This window comes from Notolabrus celidotus, chromosome 5 (assembly GCF_009762535.1).
Source record: "Notolabrus celidotus isolate fNotCel1 chromosome 5, fNotCel1.pri, whole genome shotgun sequence".
Lineage (NCBI taxonomy): Eukaryota > Metazoa > Chordata > Actinopteri > Labriformes > Labridae > Notolabrus > Notolabrus celidotus.
In genome coordinates, this window is record NC_048276.1 from 37,961,094 (window position 1) to 37,987,194 (window position 26,101).

The 26,101-nt window shown below is 41.3% G+C and overlaps 1 protein-coding gene across 1 annotated transcript; it reads left to right on the top strand.

Annotated features, from left to right (window-relative positions):
* Positions 1 to 744: 744 nt before the first annotated feature.
* Positions 745 to 24,646, top strand: mybbp1a (MYB binding protein (P160) 1a). Its single transcript, XM_034683499.1, has 27 exons — positions 745 to 1,003; positions 2,995 to 3,090; positions 5,270 to 5,353; positions 5,458 to 5,532; positions 6,809 to 6,916; positions 7,115 to 7,305; positions 7,559 to 7,726; positions 7,931 to 8,048; positions 8,200 to 8,483; positions 8,611 to 8,721; positions 8,810 to 8,935; positions 11,701 to 11,907; positions 12,148 to 12,256; positions 12,526 to 12,622; positions 12,771 to 12,937; positions 13,710 to 13,820; positions 13,897 to 14,073; positions 14,180 to 14,353; positions 14,512 to 14,669; positions 15,153 to 15,287; positions 16,388 to 16,469; positions 17,199 to 17,330; positions 17,417 to 17,485; positions 18,588 to 18,701; positions 19,915 to 20,016; positions 20,108 to 20,232; positions 24,024 to 24,646. The coding sequence occupies exons 1-27, from the start codon at positions 827 to 829 to the stop codon at positions 24,385 to 24,387; spliced, it is 3,861 nt and encodes a 1,286-aa protein (XP_034539390.1). The 5' UTR covers positions 745 to 826; the 3' UTR covers positions 24,388 to 24,646.
* The last annotated feature ends 1,455 nt before the right edge of the window (positions 24,647 to 26,101 follow it).

The window sequence follows — 26,101 nt, forward strand, 5'->3', positions numbered from 1 at the left end:
CTGCTGCAGGTTTATTCATCCCACAGTGTGTTTGATCAGAGTCTGTTTCCTCAGCAGGAATATAAACAGCTTACAGTGAAGATCCAACAGCTTGTGCCATCAGGAGCCAGTTTTCAAGCATCTCTTTAGGGGTAGGACAAGATAATCAAAACAAGAAGATATTCATCTTTAGTAATCACTTTGAATCTGGAATTATTTTTATATCCTACAATCATTCATTTTTCTGATCTGCTGCCACAATATATGATCAGGACATACATGTCTTCAATGCAGAAACAACAGGAGTGTATTCTCACCACACACAAAAAGGGAGTAAATATATGTAAATATGTTTTTCCTTTAAATAATTAATGAAGTAGTGAAATCAATCAATCTGTTTAGAGTAGAACTACAGAAAAGGAAATTAAGATTATTTAACATATTCAGAGAAAAATTAGAAATTAACAGTCAACAGAAAATTATTCTTCCAAAAGATGATAATAATAATAATAATAATAATAATAATAATAATAATAATAATAATTATTATTATTATTATTATTATTAATATTATTATCAGCGCTATGATAATGATAATAATAATTATTATTATTATTAAATAATTTCTTCGTAAACTGATAAGTTGTAGGTGCATTAGTATCATATAGTAGTTGTAGTAGTATTGTTGTAAAAACGACTTTAATTCGCTGTTTGCGTTTTTCAGTTTGTTCAATAAAGTTTTGAGTTTATAAAATAACCGGAAGTGTTGACCCGGAAGTAGTCGCTGTTCGCTGAGGCACGTTTTTCTCCTGGAGCAGCATGGGATCAGTGCTGCTGCTGGTCTGAGATGTCTGTAGAGATGGTGGAAGTCTCAGTGAAAGCAGCGCAGCCGGTCCGGCCGACCGGGATCCTCCAACAGAACCGAGTCTTCCTCGACTTCTTCTGGGACGTGGCTAAACCGGATCAGGAGGTCCGGCTGAAGGCGATAGAAGACCTTATCCAGTACCTGAAAACTAATAACAAGGTGAGCAGATCTCTGACACTGAGGGGCTGCATGTGAACCCAGCATGGTTTCAGGAACGGTTCGGATAAACTAATTACTACTCTTATTGATCCTAGTCTCTGGCCTTTAGTTCAGAACTGTTACTATGGTGTTGATCGGGGAATTAGACCGCTACACACAATGTACAGGTTATCATGGGCATATATTATCTACAGTTTAGCAGAACTAAAATCCTGTTTTGAAGTTTTGGCAGACAAGTATAATAAAGTTGAATAATAACATGTGAAAGGATTGATTTCACTGAGTCATGTCAGAGTAATAAACATGTGTAACAGTGCTGTATACATGGAGATATGTTTCCTGCCTCAGGATGTGGACCATACATTCTTATTATAAAGGTCATGATCAGTTTGTTAAATCATTGATGAAGTATTAAGTTATTTTAAATGTGTGAACATTACAGTAACTGTTGTTGTCACATTTATTGTAATATGTTTGTGTTGTCGGTCGACATTGTGAAAGTTTAACATTAATATATGAGGCTACACATAAGCTTTCTGTCTCAGCAGTATGCAATTATACTACTACTGTTATCTACTTCATGTTGAGTCATTATAAACCTCTGACATCTCTCTGCACTCAAAACAGTGAATTCAACAAATCAGTTCAGTTCAGACAACTTTATTAATCCCAGAAGGGCAATTCTGTTTACAGTTTACCCTGCCTGAATGAAACAGTCTAAATAATTAGGGAACAAAAACAAACAAATGCTACATTCACAGCAGCATATACAAAAGCACATTCACATGTCAGTGCCAACAGATCAGCAGGATCAGCAATAAATACATTAAATACAATAAATACAATGTCAAAGAGGAATTAAGAAGTAAGACACACCTGAGACTCCAAATATAGCATAAGCCTCAAATCAGTTCCAGTTTACCTCTCAGCATTTAGCAGGCTGATAGCTGAAGGGATGAATGAGTTCAAGTATCTATTTGTTTTCCTTGGAGGTGCATGACAGCGCCACCCAGAGGGCATAAGAGAAAAGTCAGAGGAGAGAATGTGGCCAGCCTGATCTATTATTCCTCTGACTTTCTGGACCACACATTTCTTCCAGAGGGAGCTCAAGTCCTTCAGCTGGACTCCAATCTTGGAGAAGACTTTAACTATCTGATTCAGACTGTTCCTGTCCTTTACAGACAATCCATTCAACCAGCAAGTGAAGGAAAATGTTAAAAGACTTTCAATGAAAGAAAGATAAAAACAAGATAGGATGTCCTCCGAAAGACTAAAAGAGTTCAGCTTCCCCAGCAAGTGAATCCTTTGTTGATTACGTTTAACTATCGGCTCTGTGTTCTGAACAAACTGAAATTCAGAGTCGAACACAGTTCAGAGATCCTTAGAAGATTCAACAATTCTTACATCTTCACCATGAATGATGCTGGCTTCAGGTGAAGGCTTCAGGTGAAGGCCTCTGGCCAGTCCTTCTAAAGTCTATCACCAGTTCTTTAGTTTTTTGGACATTAAGGTAAAGAAAGTTATCATCACACCATTTAACAAACATTGATAAAGTATCTCCATGGACTGGCTCAGAACCCTGAAGAAGAGACAGCAGAGCTGTTTCATCTGAGAACTTTACCAGATAGCTGCTCTCTTTGGTAACCTTACAGCTGTCTGTGTACATGATAAAAAGCAAGGGGGGAAGGACACAGACACCATTATTAGGGGAAGTTAAAATTTAATGTTCTGATTTTTGTTATATATAAATATGGTTCAAGATGTTTTTCATCCTCCTTTCTTTTTGTATCTTCATTGTTGTGCACAAACTACTTCTACCACTGTATCCTCATATCTAAACTCTACTACAGCTCAGAGTATTAAATCATGAAGTGATGTCATGGACCATGACTGTGGCTGAATGTGATACCTATTAGAATGACATGTTGTAGATGTGTTCAGTGTACAGTGGGAATCATTGTTTATGATTCATGTTGTGTTCACTAATGCAGGCAGATGAGCTGGAATACACCTTCAAGAGGCTGGTGGATGGTCTGGCACACACACGTGAGGCTGCAAGACCTGGATTCAGCCTGGCTCTGGGACAGGTAAGAGCACTGAAGTGTCACCTTATAGTTATTATCATGGCTGTGACTCCTCTAAGAGAAGTGTTAAACAAGAATAAGTGGTGTAAAACATGACTGGTTGTTTTTATTCTGCAGTTTGTATTTGAGTTGAGTATAAAGATGAAATGTGTTCACTTCTGAACTTAAAGGAGAGGTGGTTTACTGGAGGACAGGTGAGCAGTTTCACCCTGTTTCCTCTTCATGCTCAGCTAAGCTTCTGATTTATGTCATAAATTCACGATTTAAGTGCTGACATCAGAGCCGTGTTGGACAGTAACAAAGTAAATGTACTTAAGTTCATGGTTTGAGTATCTGTTCTTTACTTGAGCGTTATTTTTTGGGGGGGAACTTCTTACTTTGATTCCATGTAAAGACAAATCTCATCCTTCTGACTCCTCTACATTTCTATCAGTGCTCTAGTTACTCTCTACTTCATCTTTGAAGTCAGCTGATGAGTCTTCTTTTCTGAAATCAGATCCCAAAGACCGTAAACTGTTGGTGTTCTTGTGTTTGGTTTGTCTCAGTGGTGTAGCCGTACCTGGGTTGAGCGTAGATCAAACGTTCTTCAGATCAGTTGTTCATTTAGTCGTGGTGATGATGGCTATGACTGAGAAGGATGATGATTCTCTACCTGAGCACCACGGCCATATTTTAAACCCACGTTTGAGCTTTTAGAAATAAAGAAGGATTGTTTGTATTGTTGTAAATCTCTGATCTGTTTACCACACAAACTTCATCACAGCCTCCAAAACATCAGCATCTAACCTGAGAAAGCATGTGGAGGTCTGGAGCTAACACACTGCTTTGATTCCAGAGGAACATTGTAAACTTGTCTGTGCTTGTAGTAACTTAGTTTAGATTTCATGGTAGACTTTTTACATATGAAATCATGTTTTCTAGATAAACAGAACGGAGCAGAATGTTCACCCATGCATTCTTGACCGACCTCATGCTTTGTGAAAATACATTTAGAGATATTTTAAAAAGTACTTTGAATACTTCAGTATTTTTAAAATCAAGTACTCCAGGACTTTAACTCAAGTCAGAATCTGACTGAACAACTTTCACTTGTATTGGAGGAATGTTTGACCAGGAGGATCTATACTCCGACTTCAGTCATGAAGATGTGGACTTTGGCCACGACAGCATAGGAGCGGAAGTCATGAACTTAATTCCAAACTAAGTAATAAGTCACTATATGTCTGAAATCCAACCAGATAAAAAGAGAGATTATCACATTCTGATTAAAGGTGACATATCACACTTTTTTCATCAATATATATTGGTCTAAGAGGTCCCCAAAACATGTCTTTAAAGTTTATGCTCAAAAAATCAGATTTTGACATGCCTGTAAACCCCTTCTTCAGTCCTCCTCAGAACACTCTGTTTTCTCTCTGACCACGCCCCCTCAGGAAGTGGATGTGCCTCGGCTCTCCAGCACGTTGATCTAATGTTTACATGTTGGCTGAATATACACGGCTGCTCAGAGATCGCGTTACTTCAACCCTCTGAATCTGATCCAGAATCTGATCCTGACGGAGAGGCGCCTGCAGCAGGACCTTTCTGAACCATTGGTCACAGATTTAGTGTTTCTTGTTGTTTTATTTGTCAGTATGTCAACGTGTGTCTTGGTACACAGCTACAGTTACGAGCATGTAGCTATGCTAATTAGCGCCAGCACTTCTCCATGACAAATAAAAATCATCCACTAGATCTTCAAATCTGCAGACGTGGGGAGTAAAACCGACCTTTGTGTTTATTAAGACAGCCTACAACTAGCATGCCTCCCTCCTAAGCTCCTTGTTAGCACACATGTGTGCAGGGAATGAAAAACGGAGGAGGGATTCAGTATTATTTTATACAGTCTATGGGCTGAACAAGCTCCGAGCTCTGACTCCGTGACAGACCGGATATTGTTGTGACGTAACAAAAACACTGAAGTCTGAAACGGCTGGTTTCACACACATTTACAGAAAGGTGGAGAAATCAGAACAGGGGCAGAATGGATTTTTTTCATTCTCGGGGGGTTTGTAGACATGCCAGGGAAACATATTTCAGGTAGAGAACAATTAAAAAGTCGATTTTGTATGATATGTCACCTTTAAAATGTGTTGGTTTTAGTGTAATGTTATAAGCTGTGTTTTTGCTTTTTGTTTTTCAGGTGCTTGGTGCCTTTGAAGACGTCTCTCTGCAGAGTGTACTCGACAGAATCAAAGAAAAGCACAATTTGCAGACTGTGAAGAAGGTGTGTGTTCGATGTTTTCTCTGTTGGCTTCACAGAATGATGGTCTCTTAATCTGAACGATGGTCTCTGTGAATCTGAGCGTGACGTTGTTCTCTTGTTTTCAGAAACTTTTCAGAAATGCTTTGTTTGGAAACATGTTCGGCGTCCTCGCCCTGCAGCAGTCCAGCCGCCTCCCTAAAGTAAGCCGTCCCACCGCAGCTCATGGTTTTAACACAAAGTCTGTTACACCTTTGGGAAGTCCTGTTATATACACTACCAGTCAAAAGTTTGGACACACCTTCTCCTTCAATGGTTTTTATTTATTTTAATTATTTTCAACATTGTAGATTAATACTGAAGACATCAAAACTATGAAATAATCTGGTTTTGCCATAATCTGGATTACAACAGTAGTCAAATAGGACTATCCATTGTGTACTAACCCTACCTCTGAACAACACAACTGATGGTCTCAAACACATTAAGAAGGCAAGTCATTCTACAAATGAACTCTTGACAAGGCTCATGTTCATTAGAAACCATTCCAGGAGACCACTTCATGAAGCAGACTGAGAGAATACCAAGAGTGTGCAAAGCTGTCATGAAGGAAAAAGGGGGCTACTTTACAGAATCTAAAATATAAAACAGATTCTGCTTTGTTTAACACTTTTTGGTTCATTCTATAATTCCATATATGTTCTTTCATAGTTTTGATGTCTTTAGTATTAATCTACAGTGTTTACAATCATTACAATAAATACAAACCCTTCAATGAGAAGGTGTTTCCAAACTTTGGACTGGTAGTGTGGAACAGGTTGTATGAAGGTGTTTGTGAGTCCAGGAGGAACTGAGTAGAGTCTTATGAGTTGGTGTTTGTTGGGGCTGAGGACTTCAAGCTCTCCTCTTCAAATGGACTCATTCTGTAGGGGTTACAGAGGACTGAGCTCACCTGACCTCTTAACTCTGCTCCTCATCTCAGTTTTAGCCTAATGGCTGAAGTAGCCACTAATAGCACAACACACATGAGTCCACAAAATGAGTCTAATGTACATCAAAAGGGACTTTGCACTAAAAAGAGGATACTAAATTGATTTATACGACTCAACTGCTGAAGCCTCAAACTAGCTCTTTTGCTGGTTTTGGATTTAACATAATAGACAGGGTCATAGTTTTGCCTTTTAACAGCATCAGTCCTTTATTTTATAAATTGATTAAATGTCACATTCATAATGTAATACCGTAAGTTCTTCTTGTGGATATATAAGGGAATAACACTTTAAGCCTGTGGACACCTGAGTGGTTTTTCCTTAAAACAAAGTCCCTGTTTTGATGGTGCATAAGGGCTCTGAGGTTTATCTCTGCCCCTGAAGGTGCATTTTTGATGCATCTGAGAATGCAGCTTCATCCTGTAATGAATGTAAGAGTGGTTGTGTGTGAGGTGAGCTGTAGTGATATGTCGTGTTTTTGTCTCTGCAGGAACCGCAGGTGGTCTTGGGATGTGTGCAGCTCCTCCAGAGCCTCAGCCAGCACAGACAACACGTGAAAGACTTGCCCACTAAGACCATGATGGACATCCTCAGTGAGGTGACTGCTGCTCTGTTACGTTTTTCATTGAGTCTGACACAGAGGCCAAAGCTTCATAACTGAAACACATCCACACCAGCTTTAAGCTCATGACTGAGATTTGATGTTTCATAAAGTCTGAGAGATGTATTTTATTTCTGTAAAGTCACCGAACACATTCAAACTTCTCTAACTGGACGTGTGTCGCCTCCCCGTCAGATCCCAGAGGACGTGTTTGAAGAGGTCCTCTTTAGCGCCCTGCAGACCGACCTGGCATCAGCGTTCAGTACTCCGGAGCAGCTGCAGCTGCTGTTGGTGGCTCTGCAGCGCTTCCCACAAACCCTCAAACCCAAGAAACTGAAGAAGCTGCTGGGCTCGACGACCATCATCAACGCTGACAACATCCCAAAGTATGGACACTGTGATCGACTTCAACTGTATTTGTCTTTGTTTCTGTTTCCCCTTCTTTTATCACATCATCTTAATCATGTTAGGTAGACCGTGTTAGCTGCTAATGAGCTGGTGTGCCTGTCATCAGCACAGCCTTGAATCATGTAAAAACAGTACTTTCTTTTCCTCGCTACATCAGCTCATTAACAGCCGCAGTGTGAGAAATGGAGTTGTGTGAGAAATGGAGTCGTGTGTAATGACGTTCTCTGACAGGTTGACAGAGGTGTTGAAAATGGCAGCGCGCTCAGTGAAGAAGGAGTGTGTGCTCCCTGCGGTGGTCCTGGACCTCCTGAAGCTCTCTCTGAAGGAAGACAGCTTCAAGCTCTTCTGGAATAACGCCATCATTAACGGCATGTTTAAGGAGCCAGCGGGGCCCACTCAGTGAGTGAACACACACTAAACCCAACATTCAGGGTCTGTTTGTTTGAAAGAATCATCATTTATTATATTATACAGCATTATATTGGTTAATACACAAAGGCATTCCTTCTTAATGGGAGCTCCTCTCCACCATCATCCTGTGCTGGTTTGACTTGAATACACTGTGCTGACACGCTCCTCTGGTGTTCACCTGTCTGTGTTCAGTTACCTGGGCTTCCGTCTGCTGGGAGCTGCTCTGCCTCATCTGTCCGTAGAACAGCTGAAGGAGGTTTTGGGTGGAGATGTGATGATGCACTACGGAGAGCACGTGGTGTCTGCTCAGGTAAGAGCTCCCAACCAGTTCATATCGAACACCAGCTGATGCTCTGCCGCCATGATGAACTCAGGCGCTCTGAGCTCTGGATGTGGATGAAGGATGTTCTTAAAAAGCTGATTTTTGTATCTGTAACTCCTCCCTCATGTTCCCCTCACAGAAACCAGACCGCTTCAAACTGGCCCCAGAGATGGATGTCTACGTGTCAGACTTCCTGCAGGGCTGTCAGGATCCTGACAAACAGCTGGCGGCGATGGTGAGCTTCTCCTCGCTGACCAACCAGGGTTACCCCGTGGTGCCGTCAGTGTGGAGGGTGGTGCAGCACCTTCAGCCTGCAGCTCTGCAGGACTACGTGGACTGGCTGAAGAAGATGTTTCTACACCCTCAGCTGGACAAACTGCTGGACTTCAGCACCCGCAAGCAGAAGGACAACCAGGAAGGACAGTGAGTGTATTCACCTGGTTTACCAGCATGTTCATCTGTGTGAGATTCTCCTCTCTGTGGATCCAGATCATGATGACACAGGTGTCAAACCTACACAAACACAACTGTTGACTTTCTGTCTCCTCAGAAAAGAGAGCTCTATTTTCCGTCTGAGGAAGTGGATTGTCGCTCGCCTCACTTCCATCGTAGACAACCACCAAGTGAAGAGGCAGGAGGATCTCATCATGGGCGTGGCCAGGTAAGAGAGTCCCTGTACTTCAGGACAGTTAGAGTCTCCACGTTCGATGAAGAGAGGGTCATCCGCTGGTGTTGTGTTTGGTTTCCAGATTCGTCTTTTTCCACGCGTTCTTCAGCGCAAAGAAAGCCTCGGCAGACATCCCCGAGACGGAGGGGAAGCTCTCTGCCCCTCTGGACGACAGGACCAGAGCGATGCTCGTCAGTTCTTTCTTTGGGTGAGTTATCAAACTTCTCTGTTTGTCCTTAACACCACCGTTAGAATATCACATTGCACACGACAGCTCACTTATCCCTTTGCATATAAAAGAGGTGTGTTATTATGTATTATTACTGTTGACCGACATTTTTCAGCACTTAAATAACTTTGAATAGTGAAGATCACCTGTGGCCAACAGGAAGTCACAAACACTGACTGAAATGTGGAATACGAACACTCAATATACATCAAGTTGAGCCAAGACCCACGTGGGGTCATCAACAGCTATGACTGAAATCAGAAATATCCCAAAGGCAGAGTCCATCATTTCATTCAGAGGGTTAGAAAAACTCATTCATGCTTTTATTTCATCCCGCCTTGACTGCTGTAATTCACTCTACACCTGACTCAACCAGAAATCCATCCACCGCCTTCAGACCGTACAGAACGCAGCAGCTCAGCTTTTCACCAGAACTAAAACATGTTCCCACGGCAGCCCAATTTAAGCATCTTTACATTAGCTAAGATACTTCAAATCACGTTCAAGGCCCAACATGAACGCGCCCCTCCTTATATTTATGATCTTTTATCCCCCCATGAACCAGGACCAAGTCTGAGATCCTCTGGCAGTGCTCTGCTGGCTGTTCCAAGGTCAAGACTGAAACTTAAAGGCGACAGGGCCTTTACTTTAAGAACCCTTTATTATAAAGCTTTAATTTTGAGTTTATTCCATTTTTTAACATTTTACCTCTCTGCTTTTATCGTCTATTTTTACTGTTTTTGTGAAGCTCTTTGTTACTTGAATTGAAAAGTGATTACAACTAAAGTTATATTATTATTATTATTATTATTATTATTATTATTATTATTATTATTATTATTAAGACTGACTGCAGTTCATGCAGCAGATGAAAGCTACTGATGTGTTTATTTCTGTTCTGTGGTGACGCAAAGAGTTCATCAAGAAAAACATGATAATTAGAAAAGTTATTATTCTGACAGGCTGGAGACAGGTGTCTCGTTCATCAGCAGTACTATTGCGGGTAAATGATGTCACAGACATTTTGAGAGGCTTAGTGAACTACCAGAGTGCAGGATACAAGAACTTAAGACCAACCGTTTGTTAGATTGTACAGCTGAGGAGAGAGGCACAGAGAACATGTGCAGTGAAGAGCAGGGGAAGACATGCAGCAAGACCAAAGCCACAGACACTGCAGCCTCTGTACCATTGTAGCTAAAGGATTTGTATTACTCATGCAAATCTATTTGAACAAATTCTTCCACAGATCAGCAACCATGGAGGGTTTGAAAGTCGATCATTTCTTAAATACTGCTAGAAGTCAAATTTATATATTTTTAAAAAGGCTTCAGTTGGGGGCTAGTTTGACGTAGTCCATGCCCCAATTAGGGATCTCAACAATGAATGGAGTATGGATTAATTGATTGTTAAGAACTTACTGGAACACATTTTGTTGTTTGGATTTTCTATCACGTGGAACAAACATCATGTGGTCTCATATTTGGTTCAGCTATCAGGGAGGTGTTTGAAGTTTAAAGCATGTTTCATGTGAATCAGCTGACTGAAGGTGTTGCTCACAGCGGACTGATTCTGACCCAGTTGCGCTCCTGGCTGACACCTGACCACGTTCACATGCTTATTTTTCTCAATAAGAACGAGTAGACAGAAAACTGGACACTGTGAGTCTGAAACATGTTTCTGTTCAGTTCCCTTGTTGAAGTCTGAGCCTTCACTTTATGACTGTATGTCTGCAGAGATTATGAGTCTGCTCCACACGTTGATATTCATCGTGTTTAACATTTTAAACACCTCAATATGATCTGTAGCTGTTTAATACTGTCAGTTATATACATTGTGTCACACATATGGCATTGTTTTTGACATGGAAAACATTTAGGTTTTTTTAATTGATTAATCGATAATGGATCTTTAATATTTCCAAAGATTGATCACGGAAAATACTTGAAATTTACATCCCTAGTTGATGGATGGATGGATGGATAGATAGATCTCTATTTGTCCTTAATAAGGACATTTGTTGTCACGGTCTGTACAAGAATACAATAAAACATAATGATGAGCAATAAGCACCCACCCAACCTCACAACAAAGGTGCACATCATCCCACATACTGTATACACACACAGGACACCAAGCATGCTGTACACACTATGCACCAATTCTTTTTAAAAACACTCTTACAGCAATCTGAATTTGGTGTCTCAGCTTTCAGTCAGGAAACTGTACCCTTCATGTCTTCAGAAAACCACTGAAGTATAGCTGATGTCATGAGGCTTCTCCAGAAAGACAGAACAATCTCCACACCACAGCCTGAGTGAAACAGCTGCCTTTAGTTACCATCTGCTGTGCTTCAGCTTGATATGAGTTGATTTAGCTTAGCACATCCAGTGCGGTTCAGGAGGGGACTCATGATGTTAGGAAGTAAAGGAGATTCTCATTGGAGCACATGGATAAAGGTACAAACTGTCCGTGTGCTCCTGTAAGTTCTCAATCTACACACTGTGCAATATCCTCACTGTTTTAATATCCTTGTATTACTTTTCATTCTCAGGGCTTATTTAGATATCTTACACCACACTATCCTGTGCTTCTGTACTTATTTTTGATGTATTGTTTATTTTTATTGAGTATTTATTTCTTATTTTATTCCCTCTTCGTTTCTATTAATGCTCTATGTTCTTACTTTATTGTGTCTAAGAGCGACTGTAATGACCTCCTCCTGTCTGTGTCCTTCCACCCTCCAGTCTTCTTCTGTCCATGCACCACCTCCCTGTGAACGAGGACTCAGCCGAGGGAGCGGCAATTAACCACAAGCGGGCGCTGGGTGTAACCGCGGATGGCACCATGTGGATCTACCACCTGGTCCAGTATGCTCAAGTCCTGCTGAGCCAACCGAAACAGGTCCAGAGCAGCAAACCGTTCACCCCCGAGCAGAGACAGGCCTGGGACAGGTAGGGCACCAGATTCTGGTCTGGAGGCGAGATCACAGTATCTCTCTGTCTTCTCACCAAAGTGTTTTTAAAGCTGTTTATTTACAAGTGAAACAAATGTATGCATTGTTAAAATGTGACAGCTGTTAATGTTTGTGCATTCTCACACCCCGCTGCTGCTACACGTGGATCTGTTTAATTAGTAGGACTGGAGGAGGTGTGAACACGGTTCTAAGAGATTCTACATCTGTGTTCTTGCAGCATGCTGGAGTCTGTGTCGAGCCTGAGGAAGAAGGCAAAGAAAGGCCCGACTGCAGAGAGCACCGCGTTCCAGCAGCTCTTCCTGTTGGTCGGCATGCATCTCTTTAAGGTAAGCACCTCTGGACCCCTTATACGGAGCTGGTCTGGTCTTAATGCAGCAGTGCAGGCTCCTTTTGGTGTCAGTAGAGGGCTTGGTCTGAGTTTCAAAGTGTTCAAAAAGTGTATAAAGGCAGCACATCTCAAATTCAGAGTAAAGGACCAAAGGACTAATATTTCACTGGTTTATATGACTAACATCACAAACACTTGGCACAAGGCTTTCTTCAGAGGCTGAAGGTACATGCCTGATCACAGTCCTAAATGCATTTTCTCCTGAAGGCCCCTGAAGAGCTGCTGGACATCATGAAGGACCTGCAGAGCTGCATGGACAAAGCTCAGGAGAAGAAGGCCAAGAAGAAGAAGAAGAAGAAGCAAGGTGAGGCCTCTTTCGTCCTGTCAGACCTAGAGAACAATCCCTGCCCAGAATGAAAGAGCCACAAACACTCCATCATAAATAGGATTTAGCATTCAGCAGTAAAATGGAGGAATAGACAGTGTGTTATAGAGTGTGAATGTTTTTGCAGCTACAGAGCAGCCAGAGGAGGAGGAGCCGGAGTGGGTGGAGGTCATGGTGGACATCTTGTTGTCCCTGCTGTCCCAGCCGAGCCGACTCATCAGACAGGTCTGCAAGACGGTCTTCTCCTCCATCTGCCCCCATGTGACTGCTCCAGCTCTCACTGCCATCCTCGATGTAAGTAACATATATGTGGACGATGTTCACTTTCTAACAGTGAAGATCAGTCTGTTTTAACGTGTGTTATTAAAAACTTCAGACTTGACTCAGGATTTCAAGAACAATCAATCTTTATCTATATAACACAAAATCCTAACAAATGTTCTCCTCAGTCTCTTTCCTAACAGAGCCGGTCTAGACCACTCTATGTTCTATTATTAACAAAGACCCAACATCAAGACAGGATCAGATCCAGTCCCATCTTACAGACAGGACTCAGTCTGATCTCATCTTAATCCACCATGAGCAGAGCACTTTGCAGCATTTAGCAAGTTACAGTGGCAAGGACAAACTTCCTTTAACAGGCAGAAACCTCCAGCAGGACCAGACTCATGTTAGACACACATCTGCTGAGACCGTGTTGGGGTAAACCTGTGATCTTTAACACACACGGTTCTTGTAAAAGATTTTCCTGTTTCTAGTTTTAACATTTTCTGGATCTTTCAGTGGATCCTGGGACTTCATCAGTTTGTGCTTGGTTGCTCATTACTAACATTTGTGAAGCTTCAGGTACTCGTCTGTCTGCTCTCAGGTGTAAAAAGGCAATCATTCTGCTGCCAGCACCACCTCTGCCAGAAACCTGACACATCTTGTGTTCTGACAGCAGCTTCAGCTCTCTGCCAGCCTCAGCAGATCAGGGACTCTGATGGTTCTCTGAGTCAGTGGGGTCGTGTAGGATGCAGTAAGACCTCTGTCAGTTATTGTAATGTGTGTTTTGGCTCCGTTGTAGGTCCTGGACCCAGAGAGAGATGAAGATGATGGCGCTGTGGTCGTCACTGATGACAACAAAACCCAGAAGAAGAAAACAGATGAGGATGAGGATGAAGATGAAGAGATGGAGGTCAGTCTGTCTCTCACTTGCTCACACCTTTTCATCAGCGTCTGCTTTCTGTTCTCTAAAATATGTCATCTGTCAGGAGGACGAGTCTGACGGATCAGACGATGATGAAGACAAGGACGACGACGATGATGATGATGACGATGATGATGATGAAGCAATGGAGGATGAGGAGGATGAGGGCATGGCAGAGGCAGAGGTGGACCAAAGCTTCCGTTTGGAGCTGATGAAGGTCCTGCAGCAGCAGAACGCTCTGGTAGGTTTTTCAGGCTTCAGTACGTCAGCGCTTTGAGCTCAGCGTTTAGAGCGACACTAAGATACAACAGAGTTACTTCAAGTCCTCTGCTGTGTTGTGTGTTTAGGCCAAAGAGGAGGACGCCAGCAGTGATGAAGACCTGGATGATGATGCCATGATGAAGTTGGATGAAGGTCTGGCTGCTTTATTTACGGAGCAGAAGAAGAAGAATCAGGCCAAGAAGGACGAAAAGGCAAAGCTACAGAAAGAGAAGATGCTGGTCCGGGACTTTAAGATCAAGGTACTCTCACTGAAACCTGTTGTGATGTGATTATGTCTTATTTCATCTCTTACTTAAAGTGTGATTGGACTGATATGATGCAGAGTGAGCTGTAGAAAGACACAAACACAGAACACCAGAACCACCTACCTGACCCGGTCTCCCTCCCTGTGCTGTAGGTGTTGGACCTGGTTGAGGTGTTCGTGGCCCGGCAGGCCGGCAGTCCTCTCGTGCTGGGTCTGGTGGAGCCTCTTCTTAACATTATCGACAGAGGGATGAGCTCAGACAGCAACCAGCAGGAGCAGGACTTCCTCCGCAGAGCTGCAGATATCTTCAGGTACCTGGTGTTCACTTCAGACTCAACATCTGTGCCGGTCTCTGAGGGATGGTCTGCTGTCTCCATCTGTAGAGGCTTTTATTTGTTCACATGGTCATGTACTTTTTTTGAAGCAGCCCTTCCAAAATGTCTTTATTCATCTTATTTTACATTCTTTCAATTTAAACTCTGAGTATGTCCTCATGGCTGGCTGCTGCCTCCAAATAAATCAGTTTGAACAGAACAGAATTTATTCAGCTGATTTGAAAGGATCCAGAGCTTTGAGATAACCACACACATTATGAGCTCTCTGCCCAGAGGAATGTGATGTTCTCCTCTCGCTGATCTATGGCTCTGAAAGTACAAACTAACCCTCTCAGATCTTCTAACAGTCTCTCATGCAGCCGGTCTCATCCAGCATCCTTAGTGTTTGATGATACAAGAGTGAACTTGTTCTTTCTCTACATATACATTTACATGTTTCTTAACTGTGTGTATCTTCAGAAACCAGCTGTGCAGGTCTAAGGTTTACTGCAGGACTGTTGATGACAGACAGGGGGAGCTCCACGACCTGCTGGACAAACTGATGACCAAAGCCCAGAAGCTGCCCGACTCCTCTGTCTGCCTTTATTACTTCAGGTACAGTTTACTGATCACAACATGAGGCTGATCACACCTTAACTACTGACACGTCTGAAAGAAGACATTTCATCAATCTTTGTTGTTCCCATTTGGGACAAAGCTGAGTTTTATTTCAAAACATCACTAATAGACTCAACTCAACTCCTCTTTGTTTATATATCACCTTTCATACATTCAAGCAAGCAGCACAAAGTGCTTCAAAGAACAGAGAGACAGAAAACAACAGCAACAGGTGAAATGATACAAGGCTAAAACAAGAGAGAGGAAAGTGATGTGAAATAATTACAAATAAATTATGATAATAAAATCATTACAATAATATCAATAAAGTAAAATAGATAAAGTACAATAACAAATAAAATAAAATCAGGTAAATATCAGAAAAATAAAATAAAACCATTATAGGAAAATAAATAACATAAATCAATCACATAGATTATGATAAATATCAGAAACAAAGTAAAATCAGAAAAATTTAAGTATCAGCATAAGATCAATAAAAGTCAAAGAAATAAAATTAGATCAGATAAATATCAGAAAAATTAAATAAAATAATCACAATAGAATCAATAAAATAAAATCAGATAAATATCAGAAAAATTAAATTAAATAATCAATTAAATAAATTAATACAATTAAATAATTACATTAAAATCAATAAAATAAAATCAGAGTTATATCAGAAAATAAAAGCAAAATAAATTAAGATACATTTCAGAAAAATAAAATAAAAGCATGACACATGACTGGTAATGTTAGTTTGGGAACATGTTCTATTTGCTTTAAATTGGTAATATGTAAAATCTATTTAATGTACGATGGTGAGACCCAGGTGAGATCAAAGGTTAACAAAATGGTCATATATGTGATATATTCATCATAACCCAGAAGTAAAACCTCTCTAAACACACTTGAACAAACACATTTCAACGTCTTTGAGCAAAGTCAGGTTTATATTCTTATCATGTTTTATGATTCTGACAGAAAAGTCTGTTTCTGATAAACACAAAATAAGTACCTGATTGTTCTGATCATATCATGGTGAGTGGAGGAATTGTATGTTTGATATTTGATTGATGTTAACGCTGTCTTTGCAGCGCGTCTCTGTACGTGGTGAAAGTGCTGCGAGGAGCTCCGCCTGCTGAGAACAAGGAGGACAACAAAGCTGCAGCAGCTGACGTATGTTTGAACACACCTGATGCACTTTCATCTCTGCAGTCATTCACATCTGGAATCAAGAAATCAATCAGTCTAGTTCTTTTCTTACATCTTGACCCTGAATGAATTCAACGTGGGCCAAGTAAGACATTTTAAGGGCTCATGTTTGGTCAACACAGAGCTGGGGTTAAATTAAGAGCATTGTAGGAGACTTGTATTTCATCTCTCAGCTCTGCACCAGACAGAGTCCAGGTCTGTGTCTGTATTGTACTGGGTCAGCCCTGAATGAGTTAGTCCTCTCTGGTCCAGAGTGGGTTTTTTTATGATAACTGATCTGTTTTTAGAATCAGTTTTAAAAGCGTTTATGTGAGGAGCTGATGACTGATCAGTAAACTGTTGCAGCTCTTGTTCTGATCTGAGAGTCCGGCCTTCATCCCATAGATCCGAAAAAACACATTCCTACAATTCAACAGCAACTCGTTGTTACTTTGACTTCAGTCAGATATTAAGAATGATCATATGAGGGAAGCAGGTGTTACTGAAAGAATCAAAGATGGCTGCGTCCCTGAGAGACTTCATAATGTGACAGAGAGCCAGCATGAATACTACAAAGAGCCTGAAACCACAGAGGACACCTGGATCTCTGTTTCATTATTTCACTGTTGTTGTTTTGTCTCTCTCGTGACGCGTGTGTGTGTGTGTGTGTGTGTGTGTGTGTGTGTGTGTGTGTGTTGTGTGTTGTGTGTGTAGCTGAAGTTCATGGGTAACATGGATGTGGATCGCGTCTCAGCTCTCTTCAGAGACGCTCTGAGCTCCTTCATGGGCAAGAGGAAGAGTCCCCTGACCGCTCAGATGTTCACAGACCTGTTCAGCAGATTCCCCGTGAGTACAGACCCACGTCTCCTCAGGTGAACGAGGAAACACATCTCTACTGATGGTATCTAATGCAGGTGGTGTGTTTTTTCCAGGCTCTGTGTGTGAACCTGTTGGACGCAGCAGTGCAGCACATCACGTCTGGAGTCAGAGTGCATCAACAGGTAAAGAGTTTACAACGACAGGAACAGTCAGGAACACAGGTCTGGTGATGAAGATGAGAACCTCTCAAAGACACCTCAGTGTTTGGATTGATACAGAACGGAGAAAAAAATCTGTTTTTATGATTTTATTTATAAGACTGAAGACAAACTAAGACACAAACACAATAACAGAAAGACAACTACAATGGTGACACAGATTTCACAACGATCATTTATTTATAACGCACTTTTCATACAATGACATTGTAACACAAAGTGCTGTACATAAAAACAACTTCAAATAGAATAGATTAAAAAAAGAAAGATACATATAAAAATAAAAGGACACCCCCCCCATCCTAATCCCAACCCCAGCCCCGACTCCAAACCCACCCCACAATCCTAAAGTCAAGAACGAAATATATGCAACAACAATAATAAAGACAATAAAAAATAAAACAAAAAAATAAAATAAAAACGAAAATGAAAAATAAAAAAGAAGTTTCTGAACGCTCTCATGATAACTTAATGAGGAAACACTGGAGGAAACATAAGATGTTAAAACTCAACACAGGAAATGAAACTCACCAAAATAAAATACATTACTAAGATAATAAAACACTAAAATATTAAACCATTACAAGAAAATAAGATGCTATACTCAAAATAAATAAATAAAATAAAATGGAAGTGACTACAATTTGAACTAGATAATAAATAAATAAATAAATAAAGTAAGGTGAAATAAAACTGTTATAAGAATCAACTAAAAAGATGGTCAACATGTGAGGTCTGTTGGTATTATGTAAGTTTGTGCAGTAGGTGTGTGTGTGTTTGATGTGTGTCTGTGATTGTGGATGTGAAGCAGAGAAAGAATTCTGGAGGTGAAGGTTTAGAAAAAATATGAATGGGTGGGAACTAAGAGCAGAAGGGCAGGAAGAAACAACAACAACAACAACAGTAGTGGTTAAAGAAAACATGAATAATATTAAAAAGACTGTCTCAACTCAAACAGAAATGCATGACATCAGTATCAGTGTATAACCTGCTCTCTCTCCTCCTTCATCTGTGTGTGAGTCTTCCTGCTAACCGATGTTGCTCTGTGTGTTTGTGTGTGTTTCAGGGCCAAGCATGTGTGCTGGTGCTGCGGGCGATCCAGAGCAGGGAGGTCCAGCAGCTGCTGAGCGGCGATCCTTGGACAGAGATGTGTGTAAAGGTCGCAGGGCAGGTAGCAGCGGTAAGTCAGTACATTCAGTGCATCTGTGCATCACAGCGCAGCTACGTCCGTTCACATGATGTCAGGGTTTTCATTATTTAGTCAGTTCTTGTAGTTCAACTCAACAGCAGGGATAATGTCATTGTGTGTAGATATTGAAACATGAACTTCTTGCCCAACAAATGATGTTGATATGATTAATAATATCTCTGATGGACACTTTAAGCTAATTTAAGCACCAAGTGTTGATGCGTACTGTACATTAATAACCACTTAAATATATATATAAAAAATATCCTTATAGCAGCTTGAACATTTTTAACTGTGGTTGTTATAAATGCTAATAAGGGAGGTTTAAAGAAAAGTGCTGCCAGCCACAGAAGGTCAGTCTAATTGAATAAACAACAGTAAAATGTCAAGTTTTGGAGCAGAGACATCAATCAATCAATCAATCAATCAATCAATCAACCAATCAACCAATCAACCAATCAATCAATCAATCAATCAATCAATCAATCAATCTTTATTTGTATAGCGCCAAATCACAACAAACGTTATCTCAAGACTCTTTTACAAACAGAGCAGGTCTAGACCACTCTATGTCAAATTATGAACAGAGACCCAACACCAAGACAGGGTAAGACTCAGTCTGACCCCACCTTAATCCACCATGAGCATTGCACCTCACAGTATTTAGCTAGTTACAGCGGAGAGGACAAACTTCGAACAGAACCAGAGTCTAGAAAAAGGGATAGAGGAGAATAAGAGAGAGAGAGAGTGGTGATAGCGATGAGACGAGTAGTAGTAGCTGTTGTTGCTGGAGTCCAGCACGTCCGTATCAGCTGGAGTCTGGAACGTCCACAGCAGGAGGACGTCTACGGCAGCTCAGAGGAACCTACGAGACAAGGGAGCTCAGGGACTCCAGAAAGGTCTATGGTTAGTAACTTTAATGGGACAGGGAGAGTTAAAGTATGTGATGAGGGAGTTGGGGGGGAAGGGGTGAGATAGGTTCCCAGTGTGTCAGTGCGCCAGTTCCCCCGGCAGTCTAAGCCTATAGCAGCATAACTAAGAGCTGGTCCAAGCCTGATCCAGCTCTAACTATAAGCTTTATCAAAAAGGAAAGTTTGAAGCCTTCTCTTAAAAGTAGAGAGGGTGTCTGCCTCCCGTATACATAATCAGCTTCATGACGGGCCAACTTGAACTGCAGTCTAATGTGAATGTCTCCGTCTCTCAGAGTCTGCGGCAGGTCGGGCAGACGGACAGCAAAGTGGTGAAGGAGAAGGTGGTGAAGACTCTGGAGCTCTGTCAGTTCCTGGTCAAACATGTTCAGCAGCAGGTAGGTGGGCTGATGAGGATGAGATCATGACAGGGAGCGGTTCTTTGAATGCAGACTCAGCGTCTCTGTCTCTGCTTCCTGCTCTGTGTAGAAGTTATCCGTGGACCTGGAGCCTCTTAAGACCGTCCTGCAGTCTTTGACCAGCGCCATTACATTCAACAAGACTGGCAAGCTGGAGGACACGTACTGGGCTGTGATGAAACACTTTGGAGTCATGTAAGTTGTTCTGATGTCGACCTCTGAATCTCTTACATTGAGGGCCTTTGGGGTAATGAGCAGTGTGTTTGCATGCACATAAGAAACCATGTGTCTTGTTGTATGTTGTTTAAGAATCCCTTCAGAAATCTGACAGTAGACCAGTCATTTCAGTTTATCTGAACATAAATGATATTAATATTTCAGCAGCAGTGAACAGTTGATCATAGAGGTCATTAAATAACAGGAGAGGGTCCACCTCATATGGCAGCATTTTCAAGTTAACAGTATAATGTTTGTTATACTTCTAATTTGCCCAGTGACTCCAGCTCTGCAGATTAAGGTATATCTACCTTTGTTTGCACACATTTAATGGACAAACACAGACACTTGTTGCAGAGACACAAGAAACAATCTTACTTGAAATGTACATCCCTAGAGTCTGTATATGTCTAAAAGGTAATACAAATATTCAAGTATTTCCCATGATCGATCTTTGGAAATGTTAACGATCAATTATTTATTAATCATTAAAAAAACATAAACGTTTGCCTTCAAAAACAATGCCAAATGTGTTTTTTCCCTATAATCAAAATTTCCTTCATGACACAATGTATATAACTGACAGTATTGAATATCTATGGATCATATTGAGTTGTTTAAAATGTTAAAAACACTGAATATCAACGTGTGGAGCAGACTCATAATCTCTGCAGACACACAGTCATATAAAGTGAAGGCTCAGACTTCAACAAGGGAACTGAACAGAAACATGTTTCAGACTCACAGAGTCCAGTTTTCTGTGTACTCGTTCTTATTTATTTATTTTTATCCAATATTGACAAACATAAAGCACAACAAATAATACACAAACAAACATAAATATAGCAAGGGGCACCTTCTCAATATCTGTATTTTTTTTTTTTATGAAGTCTTTTCCTCACAGCAGTTATCACCACCTGTCTTTTTATTCTGGTAATCAGTCCAGTTATTCCAGCGTTGATCATGGGTCCGTGCTTTCCGTCAGTTTTTCCATGGAATATATTTCTTCCACTATGGCCACCACTGTGATGGGTGTCTGCTTGTTCTTATTGAGAAAAATAAGCATGTGAACGTGGTCAGGTGTCAGCCGGGAGGATAATCGGGTCATAATCAGTCCGGAGGCGGAGAAAGAAAGCGCTCATGGAGACCTGTCACTCAGCTGCAGCCCCCAGCTGAGCGTCTCCACTGTGAGCAACACCTTCAGTCAGCTGATTCACATGAAACATGCTTTAAACTTTAAACACCTCCCTGATAGCTGAACCAAATATGAGACCACATGATGTTTGTTTGAATTGTTGACATCCCTAACAGAAGCACAATGTTGAACATACTGAACACAATACAGAATGGCCTTTCACACTTGCCTACACCTGAGTAGCTTAAAATGCATCACTGAGAAAGAAAATAATAATAAAGGAGAGGGTTATATTTGGATTAAATTGAAATCAAACACAAATTGTATAGAATTAAGTGGAAGTCAATAGTCAGGGGTTCTTTCTATATAGTGCAGATGGCAAATGGCTTCCACATCTTCGTAAACTTATTGAGGGAGCCCTGGGTCGTGGATCTTAGTTGCTCCACCCTGAGGTGGCTCAAAATGTCTCAGAGTCAACACTTGTGGGAAAGTGGCGTTTTTTTTTTACCACCGAAGCAGGATGAGCGGCCATGCTGGAAGTAAAGAGAAGGCCACAACTGCTGCCTGGTTACAGCCCTGTCACACCATGACGATGTAGCCAGCGTTTTCCCAACGTATCAAAATACCTGGTGTAATTACAGCATTCATAACTTCTGCCCAACTATAGTCCACTTGTGCAGCGTGATAACGCAGATGGGGTAAAAAGGCTGTCCCTCGTTAATGATGATGTATACGTGTTGAAATGAGATGCTCTTCATTGGTGGTTCAAAAAGGTGTGTGTTATTAAAAACTCTGCAGTCTCTCTTTGTAAGAACGAGGCGTGGAGAGTGTCAGAGGAGTGAAACCAGCAGGAACACAGCCTCTGCTCTTTACAACAAGTTACACTTATTGACTGCAGTGCTTTCAAAAACATCACATTTTGAACTTCATTGAATTCAACAACAGCAGCTTTATCGTTGAACACCAGCAGACTCTGACATGCTGGCTTCAGCTTCTGTTTCAGAGGCTCTGCTGTTTGACACTGAGTGAGGGCTCCAAGGCTTCTCACTCTCACACTCACACACACACAGACACACAGCTCTACGTGTGTGAGCGTGTCAAACATCGCAGAACTTATCTACAGCTCATGGCAGGTGTGTGCCGGATCCACACGCTGCATACTCGTCGTACTACGACATATACCAGCGTGCTACAGCGTGCTCTTAACTTATACAAAACATACCTAGAACTGAATATGGCTGTCACAGGGTTTGGCACAGTCTATGTGCCGAGGTTCATTAAACATCTCGGTCCAGAAAAGGTCTAGGCTAAGACAGGCCCAAAACATATGACTGAGGGTGCCTGGATCGCACGTACAGCTTGGACAGTCTTCATAAGAAACAAAGTCAGACCTAGCTTAATGTTGAGCAGGACATTATCAGTGAAACGATCTTGTGTTCATGACTTTCTAAAGATGCTCTAAACTGTGTTAGTTGTGAGTTCATTGTTCATTGATGTGGGTTTTTTTTTAACACAGACTAAAGTATGATGAACCAGACAGTGCAGCCCTCAGCCCAGACAAATAATCAAGTCCTCAATGATATGCAAATCTGCCAGGATTACCACAGTGTGTCTCATAGTTTCTCCAAACTGTTATGATCATGTCAATTATTTCTCATTTGTGAGCGCTCCAGGAATGTAATGGGGTTCTTTTAGGCCTGTTCTAGTCCTCTGCACTGAGTTTGCTGAAGAATCAGGACAGATATTTTTTCCATTACTCTGTTGACAAACAGATAAACACTGAAAGCTCAGCCTGCTCTGCAGTGGTAATGAGAACACGTAACCAAAGATTTGTCCGTTTAGAGGGATTTGCATTTTGACAAAGCCAAACGGCGAGAGCTTCTTCCTCCTGCAGAGATGTGGATTTAAACCTCACCACACTGGGCGGACTAAGAGATAATCTGTTGCTTTTCCTTCTTTGTTGTTCCTCTCCAACACTGAACGAAGGACACAAACAGAAACATTTACCAACCAGACTAACTGTAATAAAAACAGAACACTCTCGTGGTTAAGGTTACATTTTCAGTTTGATTCATGAATATTAGATTTGTTGATTTGATTTGAAATTCAGAATTTAATTAATACTGGTGGTGTAGTACATTTACTTTTTTTCCCTCCATACGTCACTGGTCTGATTTACACAATCTACCCGGGACTTCAGCCCACGGTTGTAACGCAGACAACAATGGGGGCACAGGAACCTTTTAGTTCAGGGGAAAGTAGTTCTGGGGGCTAAAAGACCCTGGAACTCTTGGTTGAAATGCACCTCTCCACCCTGCCAATGGTTTCTGACCTTTAAGATAACTATATAGGATGAGTCAGTTCTCTCGATGATGGTCTTGGTTTGGTTTTGTAGGTCATGATGCGACATCAGTATTAATTTAAGTCTGTTTCATAACCGGAGAAGAACTCCTCACAGGAGCTTTAAAACAAGTCATTCATTTGTTATTGCTCTACAATGATCAGTGGAATCCGCTCTCCTCACAGATCTCAGTTTGGCCTAGAATGACTCACAGACTCACGTCTGACAAGGTTTTGTTCATGGTTTTGAAGTCTTATGTTGACCTCGTGTTCTCCTTCATGTTCACCCTCACAGGAAACCCAAAGTTGAAAAGACAAAAGCTGACAAGGAGGCCGACCAGCAGCAGCCGCAGCAGCCACCCAAGAAGAAGAAAGGTTTTCTGCCCGAAACAAAGAAGCGAAAAAAGCGCAACAAGCCTGTTTTAGAGCCAGCCGCCGCAGCAGACGACAACTCCACCTCCTCTAACAAAAGAGGAGCAGACAAAGGACAAGCCAAAAAGAAACATGACAAGAAATCTAAACAGAAACGACCGGCTGATGGCACGGCGGCTTCTCAGCCAAACCCGGCCAAGAAGAGCAAGCCGCAGTCTGAGAGCACAACAGCCAACAAGAAGAAGAAGAAACCCAAACAGAAGAAACAGGCGGGAGGAAACATGTAGAGTGGACACTGCTATTTAAATGTTTATTCCTTTAAAAGAGGAGAGGAGGGTTTTTGTCTGTTCATTTTCTACTTCTTGCAGTTTACTGGGCTGATAGTTCGCTCCTGATAACATGTTCAATTTGAGAAAGCTCAACATTTACAACTTTACAACTTTAGATGTGTGGGAAGTGAATTCAGATGAATTATTTTTCTAATTTGTGATGGCTATTGATTGGAAAGAGATCACTGCTTCAATAAATCATTTCTCTTTCTGTAAATCCATCTCTTCAGAGCAGCTTTTTGACGCATCATTAAACCGTGAGACAGAGAAAGCTAGACGAGAAAGAGAGTGCCATTTTAATTCAGCTGGATCCAAAAGTGTCATTCGTCAAAGACACAATCTGTTTTCAGGAAGAGCCATGCCTGTGCGTTGTAACAACAGGACCTACTAACTTCTACTTAAAGATCTGAGAGGACCTGTGCCAAATTCTTCATTTTGGTCCCATGTGTGAACCATGAGCACTGACACCTCATTACATAACATTCGGTCTAGAAGAAAACACCACCGGCAGTAGATGTGCGAGCCGCTCCGCTGTACACTAAGGTGAGCAATCACACAGAACCTTAATTCATCTGTCAGAAAAATGATGCAGTGTTCCACAAATGGATTACTATACAGGACATGAGGCCATGCTGCTATAAATCTACAGGAGCAGCAGGCAGGCTGCAGCCTCATCCATCAATTATCTCATCCTGAAGCCCCTCTGCCCCTCCAGTGGTGGCTTTCAGCAGGACAACAAACATTACATGTTGTTTGGTCCTGTTCTCACATGACGGAGTGCTGTGTGGTTTGGAACAGATCCTTGTAAATAAAATAAACATGCCTGCTGAGTACAAACGTCTCATAGGGTTTGTATTAAAACACGGGTCATGACCAGGACAGTGAAGTGAAGAAGAGTAGAGATGACATGGCCTTCCTGCAATCTGACGTATTCTCCAGTGTCAGAGTCTGATTCTGGAAATCAACAAGCTGGGCTGAAGTTATTACAATTTTAATAATACATCTTCTGATAAATATTTATATACTCTATGTTTACAGACTGTAAAAGTCACACATGTACTTGGAATGTGAAAAGGATTACTCTCGCTCAGTGTTGAACCGACTGAGAATTATCACCCTCCTCGGCAGCTCCTCTTATCACTTTAGTGCATTTAAGCTTCTTTAAGCTTTTTCTTTTTTTAGCCAACTGAACTCTTTTAATTTAGTCTCTCTGCTCTCCTAAACCTCATTTCCATCAGCAGAGGCAGCTGTTAAAGCCAAAACAGCTTTACAAAGTCACTGCACAGACTAAGAACCTTACAGAGCACAGACAGAGAGTTCCTGAAGAATATGAGGGAGCATTCAGGTGGTTCCATCTCTTGTTTTTGTATTGAGATAATATTGAGTTTGCTTATTGAGAGGCTTTGATGGGACCATCAGTGAGTTCTGATGCTTTAAGGCTGGATATGTAAATTAATAGTTTGCCATGAAGTCATCAATAGCAACCTTCAAAGTGACGATATGTCAGGATTAGATTTTCCCAACTGTCCCAAAGTGGACAATAAAAATAGTATATGCAAAGTTCTTCTGATTGAAACAGGTTTAAAATCACTAAACCATCATTTAGACACCTGATCCTCCGGCACCACGTCAAGTAACACAGAGTAAGATCCTGTAAATCAGATGATGAATC